Here is a 15000-nt window from a genome sequence, read left to right as displayed (position 1 = left end):
AATTTTGAATGTTCGGTGTTCTAATACAGACCCCACAAACTAGTGTACCTGGCAGAGAGAAGGTTGTCTGCACAAACACCACACCAACACAACACACACCCACATATGCAGAGTTTCTTAACAAAAACATATCTAAACAAAAGAGACCTCGGAGACAAAAAACACATGCAAACTCCACAGCCTACCACACACACACACACCACACATAGTCCACATGTCTGTGACTCACAGCCATCAAGGCTTAACCATAAGCCCATTATATTAATCCTAGGAGACTCCATTGTGAGACACCCAGATGTGCCCCTCACCAGGCTGGATAGGGCGAAAGTCACTGTACGTTGTTTGTCAGGTGCCAGAATTGCTACATTACCCATGCACTCAAGTCCCTCAACAAGTACTGCTATGACTCTGTCATAGTACATATTGGCATGAATGCTTGAGATGTACCTCTCTGGACTGTATGAATGGAGACATGATCGAGCTCAACGAATATGTGTTCCAGGCAGGTATGTCACTAGCCTTAAGCAGCATGCTACCATCACCCAAAATGATGCCTCAGTGCAAACAGAAATGATTGACTAACAGTTGGCTTAGTGTCTGGTGTCATTCTAAGGGGATTCAGTACCTGTCTGTTTGGGAAGACATGATTGACAGACCATGATGCTTTGCCAGAGATGGCCTGCATCTGTCTCCCTTGGGCTTCAGGCTCCTGGCAAAGGCTCTTGCCTCCCCATAGTGCCTTTTTTAGGCAATGACTTGAGATCAAAACTACCAACATGAGAATCTCATCTAAAAGCAATTTAAAGGTCATGCTGCTGAGTGCTAGGAGTCTCAGCATGAAACTGCACTCATTTCCAGGGTTAAGGATGCTTGCAGATGCTGACATTTATGCACTCACAGAAACCTGACTCAAAACTGCGGAGAGCACCCCTGCCTTACCTGGTTACTCATCCTATCATACATTCAGACCCCAAACTGAGGGCAGCAAAGCCAAAGAGGTGGTGTTTCACTATATATTACAGATATACACACCTCCAGACTGGTCAAACAGTAATGACGCACAGGAGACTCTCCATGTGCAGTTAATGGTTGACAAGACCCTTATTCAAATCATAGATAGTTACAGGCCCCCAACATAGATTCAAGATGCCCACACTGTCTATCTGGACCTCCTTGAATCTATTTAGATTCAACCCCATACCCTGATCCTGGGTGATTTTAACTACCCAACCATTGATTGAAAGAACTACTCAAGCGAGAATGCAAATACTTAAACATTCCTTGATTTCATCAATGCCAATGCCTTGGAACAGCTGGTTGTTCCAAGGCATTGGCATTGATTTCATCAATGCCAATGCCTTGGAACAGCTGGTTGATACCCCCACAAGAGGTGACAACAACTTGGTCTTGGTACTAACCAGCATAGGAAACCACTGCACCATCCCCGCAGTGTTATCATCCCTGGTAAGATCAGACCACAAAGCAGTCACCTTTATAAGTCACCATCTCCCCTGAACCCCTCCCCCCAGCTAGGGTTAAACAAAAAAACTTCTCCAAAGCTGATTACAACTTCCTAAGGGAAGGTCTGAACAGCTTCACAGCCCCCTCCCCAACAGTAAGAAATGGCACTAATGTCCAAACCTACACCAAAGTAGTATACGACCACTTGAATAAATGCATGGATTCAGTAATACCTGACAGGACAAAGTCCTCCTCCTCAAGGAATTGTAAACCTGTCTGGTGGACATCGACTATAAATAAACTCTGCAACAAAAGGAAATAAATTGCTGTCCAGGACCAAGAAGGAACATGTGCCAAATTGGAAGCAATCTCTCCTTGACCTAAACAGGCAAATAAGGGTATTGGTGAAGTTATTCAAAGCTAACTTTGAGTCCAAATCAGCTACATCGGCTAAAGACAGTCATAAGGCCTTCTTCACATACATCAACAATTTAAGGAGAAACACCCAAATCTGCTCAGAACTAATGGTCAAGGGCACCACATACACAAATGCCATGGATATAGCCAACCTGCTATATATAACTTCACCCCTGTGTTCCCCCATCACTAATCCAGGATAACCTCAGCACCTGCCCCCCATCCCTTATCGGTACCCCTTGTTTCTAGGGAACAAGCCATTACCGCTCTCTCAAAGGCTAAAAACACAGCTTCCATGGGATCCGATAACATCCCAGGCTGCATTCCGCATCAACTCAGGCAGGAACTCGCAGCAGCATTAGGCACCCTATTCAACCTAAGCCTCAGTACCAGTTTTGTCCCAGCCAAGTGGAGGATGGCCACTATCATCCCTTTGCCCAAAGATGGAGCATCCACTGATCCAGGAAATTTATAGATCAATCACCCTAACTAGCCTGATTTGCAAGGCCATGGAATGCATTGTCATGGACCACATTAACAAGGATATCGGCAACCTCCAAATGCTTAATCCCACAAAGTTTGTTTTTGTCAAGGGGAGGTCATGCCTGTTAAATTTGGTAGACTTCTTTGTCAGTCACCAAAGCCATGCATGAGGGGAAGATGGTGCCCACCACTTACCTTGACTTGGCCAAGGCCTTCGACACTATTCCCCACTCAAGCATAATAGATAAACTATCCCAGCTTGGCATAAATCTGTATTTGACTAGAGAGGTACCTAACTGGCTCACTGATTGAACTCACTCAATCAAAATAGGGGAAGCTACCTCAAGTATTAGACCTGTAATGAGCGGCATACCCCAGGGATCAGTCTTGGGGCCCCTGCAGTTTGGGATATACTTCTCTGAGGTACAAGCCAAAACCTGAGTTCTATGGCTGACCAAGTTTGCAGATGACTGCAAGCTGGGCGCTGCTATCATCTCCCCTAGTGATGTAGATATACTACAACAGGGTCTCACCCAGACAAATGACTGGTGCCAGAAACACGGCCTCAAACTAAACGCCAAAAAATGCATTATTATCCCCTTTGGTGAGAGTGTTGTCTCCACAAATTATCACATTAATCACAACGTCCTAAGCATGCAAACAGTTGTGAGAGACCTAGACACCCAAGTAGACAGCAATCTAACTTTTGACCACCATGTTGCCTCCATTGTACGGAGAGCTTTCTACATGGCTCACCTCATTAGTAAGGGTATTTCTTCCAGGATCAAGGAAGTCCCTGTATTCCTCCCTTATCAGGCCCATCATTGAGTATAATGCTCCTTTTGGCATGTACCTTGCGAAGTGCATACAGCAGCTGGAGAAACCACAGAGATTCCTGACCAAGAGAATCCAGGGCTTCAAAAATCTATCCTACATGGAGAGGCTAGAAGCCCTGTCCCTCTACTCTGTCTCATACAGACACCTTAGAGGTGATATATGCCTGGCATACAAAGCAATCTCTGACCCCACCTTGATGAAATTGCTGCATATCTGCAAGCCAAACTCCACTCGCGTGACCTGCATGCAAAATCTCAACTTGGTCTGCATCATCAATAGGACTTGATGGTGGGACAGAATTTTCTGCCAGAGACTCTCCCATCTGTGGAGTAGACTCCCTCTCCACGTCAAGCAGAGTACTTCATTATCCCCCTTTAAGAGGAACCTGGATAACTGGATGGGAAATAGAAAATACACCCCTGGGATTCCACCCGTGTCCCTGCTGGACAGGGGCATTGGGTGCTGACTTGTGGGAACATGGGCTAATTTATTGTCTAGGCTAAGATCCACAGGGCCAGTAGCCTAGTAACTTGCCATGTTCTTATATCTTTCTTTCTTTGAGGATTCATTGCAAACTTTCTGATAGTAACATGATGTTAAACTGCAAAAATGCACCTATTCCTCTTACTACCATTAATGATTTTATTAAGCTCAGCTGTGAATTTGAGCCCACCTTGTCACCTGCTTCAGGCAGTGGGATTTGACTCCTCACTTTTTAAAAATATAAAAATGAGGATATATTCCATACATGGGTTGCAGTCCAACACACTTCATTACCCACACTTCCCATTCATGTGATGCAAAGCCCTTCCTTGACCCTCTTTGGGAAACTCATGTTAAATATGGCTAGGTTTGTAGGGGCTCTTGGGCCGGTAGCCTAGTATCTGTTCATCCTCAACCCTTTTTTCCCCATTATCACCCATGGGGTTGGGGTGTCACTTCAGCGGTGACAATCATCTTGAGCCAAGGTTTATACTGCCAGTTTGCCTAGCCCTGCCATGATAGTTCATTAGTACCACTCATTCATGCACACACTTGCACCTGCAGCCAATTTAGAATGTCCAATCCACCTACTGCATGCGTGTGGGATGTGGAAGGAAACCAGCGTACCCAGAGAAAACCCATGTGACTGCAGTGAGGACATGCAGACTCTGCATAGAAGGCATTCCAGCTGAGAATTGAACCAAAGAACTTCTTGCTGTGAGATGACAATGCTAGAACCCTAGTAATATCCTATAAACTTTATGAACTTAAAGGAAGCAGAATATAGTGCAACTTAGCAGCCTATTACATTCTTATTGCCACATGGACTTGTTGGCTGACATTACCAGTAAATGGTTACATCTGTGAAACAGTTTTTATCATTTCTATTAAAACTGGAAAACAAATATATTCCACTATTAACTGTAATGAGGTTGTGCTTATATTTAGAGTTAAAAGAGCAGCTATGTGCATGTTGAAGTTTTGAGTGCCAATTTAGAATTTCTGGCAGTGATTTTCTCCTTCCTGTTGTTATCTTTTTTTCTTTATTTATTTATCTTTCAAATGCTAGAAAACATCACTTTTAGGTACAACACATAAAATGGGTCTTTTTTATGAATCTGAATCTCGGGACATTAGCATTATGGATGCTATGCAATTATAGTAATGATAAAGGAATAGCTTTGTATTTAATGTTTACCGGGAAAGATCGACTTGGAACAAAGCCAGTTTTCAGCAGAAGCACGGGGAGAAACACTCCAAACACGTCTTTGTAACATGGGAGGAAACCGGAGTACCTGGAGAAAACCCACATGAATGCAGGGGGACATGCAGAACTCCGCACAGAAGACACTCCAGCTGAGAATTGAACCAGCGAACCTCTTGCTGTAAGGAGACAATGCTGCCACTACACAGTTGCACCATTTCTAAAATACAACCTTTAGTTTCAGATATTTCAATACAGCTATACTATTTCAAGGGTTGTGTCCCCATCTGATAGGGTACGTTAACTTTGAATAAGCCACATAAACATAACTGCCATGGTAATGTACTTCAGCTTGTTACTCTCTGACATGCACACTATCCCCCCACAATGAGACATCTTGGTTATTAACAGAGATTGTGTAATTGCCCTTTGCTTTCATACTCAGCCTGCTCTACAAAAAACTGTCCATTTCCAATGTTGCCTGTGATGCCTGATTGTGAAGGAAGTGAATAACATCATACCCACAATAATTTATTTTAGCTTTTTGCACTTTGCCTTCAGCATGTAATATCAGTGCTCATTTAATAGTGATCCTGTAATAACCCTTTGGTTTTACATACATCCTGCTTTCACATGCACAGACATACAGCTTTTTTGTGCACTTTTGATGTGTGATTATGAAACAGTTGAAAAAAATAATGGCACTGTACTGTATTTCATCTTTTTGCTCTCTGGGACATGTACAGTGACTATCAACAAGACATACGAGAATTATTAGTAATAATTTACTTATCATGTAGTTTCATGTATAGCTTACTATGAAAAAATATTACCACATTCTTTGTAAATTTCAGATGTTTGACTGAGAAGAAAGTGAAAGAAATATTGGCCACAGTAATGTATTTCAGTTTGTTGCATGTGGATAACTGTACTGTTCCTCCCAAACTATATAACTGATCATTTAAGAGTGATCAAGTAACTGGTCATAGTAATTTATTTAATCTTGTTGCTGTCATACGTGCACGGACACACACACACACACACACACACACACACACACACACACACACACACACACACTCTCTCTCTCTCTTCCATAACAAGCAATATTAGTGATATTTTAAGACTGCTTTTGTAACTACTTTGTACATTCACACACAGCCTGTCCCTCACATAGCCATTTTTTGTATACACATCCGATGTTTATGATAAGAAAATGAATTTTTTGCTACCCTCAAAAGATCACTTTTGGTGACCATTTCTAGTGTGTGATCATGAACAAAGTGAAATAAATATTGACCATAGTAGTGTACCTTATTTTGATGTTGTTATTCACAGCCTCCTTGTGTGATCACCATAGGAAATTCAAGAAAAAAATGAATGGATACTTCAAATGAGCTCTGTATATTATTACCACTGCCCCACAGATATATATGGTGTCTTGCCAGCATGTTTGAAAATGCCTGTTAGAAAGCATCCATAAAAATTGGAGTATCTGATCCCATCAGCATTTCTACTCAAATGAGTAGCGTTCACAAGCTAAGCACTGATGTCAAAGGAGTTGAACTCAAGTGATTACTTCACATATTAACTGATCATGCCATATTACTGTCATGGAAGGGAATAAAAAACAGATAATGATTAGAGCATCTTCTCACGTTTTGATTCTAATTCCCATTCATTTTAAGATATAAGGTAATTATGTCCTCAGAGCAATGAGTATGCTAATAAAATTGTCTGTCAAGTGTCTTGAGGTTGAGAATTTTTTAATCTGATTCTGTTTTTCACAGCAGGGGGTTCTGTGGTTCAATTCTTAGCAGTGGTACCTTCTTTATGGAGTATGCCATGAATCTGAGTTTGTGTGTGTGTACCTGAGATAAAGAAGAAAGGTTTGGTAATCTGGTTTGGTTCCCTACTTGCCTAGTAAACTCAGTGGATGGCAGTGGATATAGGTGTCATGTAGGACTTGTATGCCTGAATGGATAGATCAATAATAAAATAAAATATATACATTAAAATGAGTTATATTGTCACCTGTTATTTTGGCAGCAGCCAATAGTTAAGGGGTTAAGACCCGTACTCAAGATGAGTTGTTATCATGGGTACTCATTGCTTTTCACATATTTACCAGGATAAACTCAGGCTAAACTTTGGTCCCATTACAAGACTGATATTCATACCACATCACACTTCCTGATTTGGATGAATATCCATTAGTAAGAACATTTCTTCCCTGATAAGCTCTGGCTCAACCCAAGCATCTGTCTGTCATTACAAAATAATCCTCATAACAGCAAACAATGTCTTGTACTGGATATCTCACCATGTTCAACAAGAAACTCTTATATAAGTGACATCAGCAATGACACTCTTATACTGCTTTACACAGCTAACCACCTCTAACACTGGAATCAGTAAAAAGCCTGATAGACATTCCACTTTAGATTGGACCCTTACCAACAAACCAAACATAATTCAAACATTTGGATGCCTGCCAGACACACTAAGTGACCGCCTTTCCACCCATGCAGTCAGAAACTACAACATCCTATCCAAAATCTTAATAGCATCCACAAAATTTTACTGTAACCCAATATAACTGGAACATAGTCAAATCCATACAAGGAGAATAGGATCCAGGAAGCCAGTAAATTGAGTCAACAGCAGTAAAACCAGTAAAATTCAAAAAACATTCCAGACTCCGAAACGCCATTAAAAAAATTTAATCTTACAAAGCTTTCCACAGTAAAACCAGTACAATCCAAAATGCACTTCAGACACAGAAACGCCAATAAAAATGTTTAATCTTGCAAAGCTATGCTTTTTGAACATATTAAAATCCATGACAGTTGATGCCACTAAGACTAATTAAACATTCATAAGTAATCAGCTTAGCCCCTGTACAAATAGTCAAGTCAAACCCTCAACCACAGCTAACTAAAGAAAGTAAAAATGTCGTGCTTCTAAGAGACAAAGCCTGGAAAAGCTGGTATAAAAGCAGAGCACAAAACACATTTCATACATTTAGACATATCAGAAATCTCACTAAGGACCACATTAAATAGATAAACCAAACCTATTATGCCACCATTCAGTATAAACACCCAAAAAAATCCAAGACTTTTTTGGTCATCCCTAAACAAAGTAACACATCCTGACCAAACCACCACACCTGTCCTACTTCTAACAGCACTGACTTAATACCATCGCAATTCAACTCCTACTTCATACAAACAGTAGTATCTTTGATTAGTACTAATAACAGTTTGTCTCTACCTCCTCCATCCTGTCTTAACCAGTCATATTTATTCTCCTTCCCCCTTGTCTCCACCTCTGAAATAACAATACTTCTGTTGAAACTAAAACCAAAGCTCTTTGGTTGCTGACCAACTTCCATGAGAATAGCTAAAATATCAGCTGACATCATGAGTTCCTCTGTATGTATACTGATAAAACTGATCCATGTTTGATAGATATGTGCCATCCATCTGGAAAAAATCCTATATAATGCCACTCCAATAAGGCAGCACATCGACTTTTCCTACTATAGTCCTGTTGCCATCATATCCCCTCTGCCAAATATACTAGAAAAATGCATCCACTTGTAGCTTATGCATTGCATTAAAAGATTAAATTCACGTTTGACCTGCCTCATATGCAAAGCCATGGAAATAATTCTCATGTAACTAATTGATAAGAATAAAGGGAACCACCAGACTCTGGATCTTTCACAGTTTAGATTTGTCAAGGGCAAGTCATGCTTATTTAACCCAGTGGATTTTTTTGCAAAGGTCACCAAAGCAAAGAATTAAGGCAAAATGGTAAACACTGCATACCTTGACCTACCCAAAGCTTTTGACACAATTTCTCACTCAGGCATAGTAGAACATCTAAATAAACTGGGAGTAACCCCCCATACCTCCTGTTGGATTGCCCATTGACTCGCAGATAAGATGCAGGAAGTCAAAATAGGAGGAATTACCTCCACAAAAAGACTGGTCACCAGTGGAGTCCCCCGTGTTCTGTGCTGTGACCTGTCCTGCTTGGCATCTACTTTTCTGAGGTAAAAGCCAATACCAAAGGGCTTTGTCTAAGTCCACAGATGACTGCTAGGAGCAGTCATTGAATCCTCAAATGACTTGGTCATCATGCAGGAAGGTTTGTCCAAATAAATAACCAAAATAATGGACTGAAAGTAAATAACAAAAAATGCATTATTGTATCCTTTAGTTAGTCATCGACCCCAGGAAACTGCCATGTTGACAATACTCCTGTAACTGTTCACCCAGTTGTTCAGGATTTGGAAACGTATGTGGATAGTGACCTAACTTTTAGTCATGTGTCCATTGTCATAAAAGTCCTTCTATACCGTACAGCTTATAAACAAAGAGATTGTGTCTAGGTGTAGAGATGTCATTGTTCCTCCTTTACTCAGCCCTCATTAGGCCAGTCATTGTGTATAATGCCACATTTGGCATGTATCTGTCCAGACACATGCAGCAGCTGAAAACCCAGAAAGATACTGTAGTAAAATATACAAAGCCTAAACATGTCCTACATGAACTGACTGAAAGCCCTGTCACTTTACTTTGTGTCCTACAGACTGCTAAGAGGTGACCTGTGTCTTGCAAAAAAGGCATCCTCCGACCCAATACTGATGGATTTACTGCACAGCAAGTCAAATGATGTCAGAAATACTTGGTCTAATGATATAAATCTTTTCTCAATCATCTTTCAGAGGATACCGCTGCTCTGGAACAGACTCCCCATACACATAAAGCAAAGTTTATCCATGTCATTTTCAAGAGCAACATAGATGTATGGATTGGAGGCAGAAAGTTTACCCCAAGACTGCCCCCTATATTACTATTGGACAGAGGCAGCTCCTAAATGCTTTATCTCATGCATGGGCCCCCTCAGATTATCTATGGTATAATCCCAGTATTATCATTAGGAGTAACATATAATTATCGACCATGGGATGGGTAAGGCCAAATTCTAAAAAAATGGGATAGGTTAATTAAAATATAAAAAGAGGAACTGGCTAGGGTAAAAATAGCCTGCAAAGGGCAGCTAGCCTAGTACTTACCTTTGAACCTATTAATTCTTTACAACCTTCTCTCCAAAACCCAGCATGGTTTTTAGACTGCATCATAGTATTACCACTGCTTTCCTCAAGGCCATCAATATCATAAACCAGCGCAAGAATAACAACAACCAGGTATGTTCAGTATTCATAGATTTGTCAGAAGCATTTGACACCATATTCCATCAACATTTTCTTACTGAGCTTTCTTCCCTTGGCTTTGCCCAGCCCATTCTCTGTCTCTCACTCTCATTCTCTCTTTCATGGTTCCATAACTATCTCACTGACAGGCAACAAGCAGTCAAATTGAAACAAAATGTCTCCTCCTTCCTATCCATCACTCTTGCTGTTCCACAGCGATCAATGTTTAGCCATCCTCTTATTCAGCATTTTTATAAGCAAACTACATACTGCCACCCACTTCACAACATACTACAGTATGCTGAAGACTCAAGCTTTATATGTGTAGTCTCACCCCTACCATCCCTTCATGATATCACCCCAAATTCTTTGTTTTATTGAAATGTGGCTAAAATATGCAAATCTGTCTTTAAAGTCTAAGGAAACAAGTTGTGCTCTTCACTCCTAAGTAATACTAATCTGAAACACAGTCTTTCAAAATAACCTCACTCAACAACATAAAAATTGAAACTGTAACCCAAATAAACCTCTGGGCATCCTAATTGACAATAACCTCAAATTTAACCAACATAAATAGCATGCCATTAAAACAATTACCAGTAACATGGCTCCCTGTATAGACTCAAATACTACTTTACAGATGCTACAAGACAAAAACAGTAGCATCTACTTCCATCCCTACTATGTGAGTCACCTATTCTTTTAAACTTGAAGCTAAACTTTTCACCCGTTACAAAAAAAGTAGTCAAGTTTGCTACCAACCTTTGGTATAGGACTCATCATTGCAGAGCCCTGAAGCAACTAAACTGAAATGATATTGCCAAAAGACATTATATAGAACAAAAAACATCAAAACTTCAAAAGCCAAATACTTGGTACATTCAGCTAATTATATATGCCAACTTTGTGATTGCACTACAGCAGAGAAAGGGTAAATTCCCAGATCATGGTATTTTTTTTATTTTATTTAACATTTGTTGACCGGGAATGTCCGACTAGGTTCCACAGAGCCTGTTTTCAGTGGAGGCCCGGGGAGAAATGCTCCAGATGCATGTCTTTGGAATGTGGGAGAAAACGGGAGTACCTGGAGGAAACCCACGCGATCACAGGGAGAACATGCAAACTCCACACAGAAAGCACCCCAGCCAAGAATTGAACCGGAGAATCTCTTGCTGTGAGGCGACAACGTTAACCGCTGCACCACTGTGCCGCCCTGAGATGTTGTTGAATTCCTGTTTTTGACATTTTTTGTTCAGTGTAATTCAACACTATAAATATCTCCCGTCTTATATACGCATCAGAAAAATGTCCAGCACTAAAGGATACCCTGAAGTACTACTCTCCAGGTAAGGGTGTCTTCCCAACCAATAAACTCTTAGTAATTACAGCAAAGTCTAATACCTTAGCAAATAACTCGCTGTACTCCCATTACATAGCTAAACTCTGGGACACCATCCCAGAATGCCTAAAACAGACCATGAAGCTGTCCACCTTCAAGCCCTTACTAAAGCAACACCTAAACGACATGGTCGTGCACATGCTCCTCAATGGGGTGACTCCATTTTTCTTTGTTAGCTCATACCCCCTATCCCTTTATAACCTAAACGACATGGTCGTGCACATTCTCCTCAATGGGGTGACTCCATTTTTCTTTGTTAGCTCATACCCCCTATCCCTTTATAACTTATATCACCTTCTACACAACGAGCATTTCTAAGACTTCTCATTTACCTGCCTATCCTAATCCCCACTTTACATTTCAGTTTTTCTGACTTTTTGACTTTATCCGTCTCCTTCAAATACTACCACTGTCTTATAACCAGGTTCTATGTCAGTATGTGGCCTAGTATTCAGCTGTTCAGTGCCTCTCTCCCTCTTATCAATATTTTTATTCCTAACATCTATACTGTAACTCTCCTTACCCATTTCTTATAAATCATTATCTAATGTCTGCTTGTCCCATATGTTACACATGAACTATTTCCATGCTAAAAATTTATACATGGAATTTCATATCATGTATTGTGTCACCATAGAGGAAATAACATATTTTATCATTATGTAGTGTCACTACAGAAAAAAATATCAGAAATCTTATGAGCTGTCTTTGTAATGTATTTTTGTAAACAATTGTTTTGTCATGAGTATCATAAATCTGTCTACTGAAGCTTTTCCCTCTGGGCCTTCTCTGAAAATGGGCTTTGCCCAGTCTGAATTTCCCAGGCAACAGAGAGAAATAAATACAAATAAATAAATATATTTGTCATAGCTCCACCTAACTGATGTCATTTGCCAGTTCTCGTCTTGCTTAATTGAGGCTTTTTGTGTTGCAGCTATTCATCGGGACCCTGCTTTTTACAATCTTGTTGTTTCTACTGCCTACAGTCGCACTGTACTACCTCGTCTTTACTTTGGTAAGTAAACATTTTTCACACTTAATATCGAAGGGAATGTAAGCTAAGGGGGAGCAGCTCCAGACTTCAACAATAACTCTGTTTTTTATTCTGTTGTTGCCCAAAAAAGAAAGCAGACACTTATATTGTTCTTATGTAGTGCGCTAGGTGCATATTAAGTCCAGCTGTTTCATTCCTTGATATTATCTGAGCTTAAACCTTTTTGTTCTCATGAGAAAGTGTGTACCAGTGTGTAGTCTTCTTCATTCCACCTTGTAAACTGATAAAAGTTCAGACATTACAAGTAGTTTTGTAGTTCATGTAATAGTACACCAGCATTTGTGTTATGCCAGCATAATAGATGATTTTAATGAATGTTGTGTTATAGGGGTAATAAAAAAATTAATTCATAAAGGCATGCTTCAGCATTGCAAGTAATTTTAAGTATGGGAAGACTTTCTCACTATGTATCTATTTACTAATGCATCAAAGAAAAAAAAAGTGTTGCATAGAATGTCAAATGTCAGCTTGCAGTCATCAAACCTTGAATGATTACAAAAAGGAGATATCGCATCTAATGTTCAAATTATAAATAGATAAAAGCAGATTAGATAGCTGACACAAACCTGAGTAGTTTTATAGTATATGTAAATTATGTATATATAGATATAGATGTATATAGATATGTACAGTGGATATAACAAGTGTACACATCCCTATTAAAATGCCAGGGTTTTGTGATACAAAAAATGAGACAACAATAAATCATTTAAAAGCTTTTCCCATCTTTAATGTGACCTATAGCCTGTACAATTCAATTGGAAAAAAAAATGTACAATAAGCTGGATGCACAAGTGTGCACACCCTTAAACCAATACTTTGTTGAAGCACCTTTAGATTTAATTACAGCATTCAGTCTTCTTGGGTAGTTGTCTATCAGCATGGCACATCTTGACTTGGCAATATTTGCCCACTCTTCCTTGCAAAAGCACTCCAAATTTGTCAGATTGTGAGGGCATCTCTTGTGCACAACCCTCTTCTGGTCACTCCACATATTTTCTATTCGATTTAAGTCTAGGCTCTGGCTGGGCCATTCCAAAACTTTAATTTTTTTCTGGTGAAGCCAATATTTTGTTGCTTTGTATGTATGTTTGGGGTCATTGTCATGTTGAAAGGTGAAATTCCTCTTCATCCTCAGCCTTCTAGCAGATGCCTGACAGTTTTGGGCCAAAATGACTGGTATTTGAAACTGTTCATAATTTCCTCCACCTTGACTAAAGCCCCAGTTACAACTGAAGATAAGCAACAGCATAACATGATACTGCCACCACCATCCTTAACCGTGGGGTGGTGTTCTTTTGGTGATGCAAAGTGTTGTTTTTGCGGCAAACGTATCTTATGGAATTGTGGCCAAAAAGTTCAACCTTGGTCTTATCAGACCATAACACATTTTTCCACATGCATTTAAGAGACTTGATGTATTGTGTTGCAAATTTTAGCCGGGCCTGCATGTTTTTCTGTGTAAGAAAATGCTTCCGTCTTGCAACCCTACCCCATAGCGCAGACATATGGAGAATACGTGAGATTGTTGTCACATGTAGTACACAACCAATACTTGCCAGAAATTCCTGTAACTCCTTCAGTTTCAGTATTGCTGTAGGTCTCTTGGCAGCCTCCCTGACCAGTTTTTGTCTCGTCTTTTCATCAATTTTGCAGGGACGTCCAGTTCATTGCAACTTCACTGTTGTCCCATATTTTCTCCACTTTTTGATGACTGTCTTGACTATGTTCCATGGTATATCCAGTACTGTGGAAATTTTTTTGTACCCTTCGCCTGACTGATACCTTTCAACAATGAGATCCCTTTCATGCTTTGTATGCTGTTTGCGAACCATGGCTTTTGCTGTAGCAGGAAACTGAGTAAATGTCAGGAAAATCCTCCTAGGACAGCTGAACGTTATTTGGGATTAATCTTTAATGGATGGCAGGTGTGCACCCAAGACAACTGAATGCTTAATTAAATCAAAAATGCTTCGGCAAAGTATTAGTTTAAGGGTGTTCACACTTATGCAACCATCTTATTGTACGTTTTTTATTTTTCATATTTATTCCCCTAACAGATTTGTTTGCTTTTCAATTGAATTGTACAGGTTATAGGTCACATTAAAGGTGGAAAAAGTTTTGAAATGATTTATTGTGGTCTCATTTTTTATATCACAAAAACCTGGCATTTTAACAGGGGTGTGTACACTTTTTATATCCACTGTGTGTGTGTGTGTGTGTGTGTGTGTGTGTGTGTGTGTGTGTGTGTGTGTGTGTGTGTGTGTATATGCATCTAACACTTCTAAGAGCAATTTAGCAAAATAAAACTACAAAGGAATTAATAAGGACAGCCCGCAGTGATTCCTTAAGCTTTCGTTCCTCTTTATTCGTATCGGAACTTTTTCAGAATGGTTCAGATGTCAAGGGACAGATGTATAACACTAGTACCAGGG

General features: G+C 39.9%; 1 protein-coding gene across 1 annotated transcript in view; it reads left to right on the top strand.

The window, feature by feature from the left end:
- PIGQ (phosphatidylinositol glycan anchor biosynthesis class Q) overlaps nucleotides 1-15000 on the top strand; it is a 631353-nt gene that overhangs the window by 495350 nt on the left and 121003 nt on the right. The window contains exon 8 of the mRNA XM_044089305.1: nucleotides 12446-12526. Within this exon, the coding sequence (XP_043945240.1) occupies nucleotides 12446-12526 (81 nt within the window). The remainder of the gene's footprint in view (nucleotides 1-12445; nucleotides 12527-15000) is intronic.

This window comes from Protopterus annectens, chromosome 12.part0 (assembly GCF_019279795.1).
Source record: "Protopterus annectens isolate FY-2018-M chromosome 12.part0, PAN1.0, whole genome shotgun sequence".
Lineage (NCBI taxonomy): Eukaryota > Metazoa > Chordata > Ceratodontiformes > Protopteridae > Protopterus > Protopterus annectens.
This window is presented reverse-complemented; position numbering and strand designations above follow the sequence as displayed.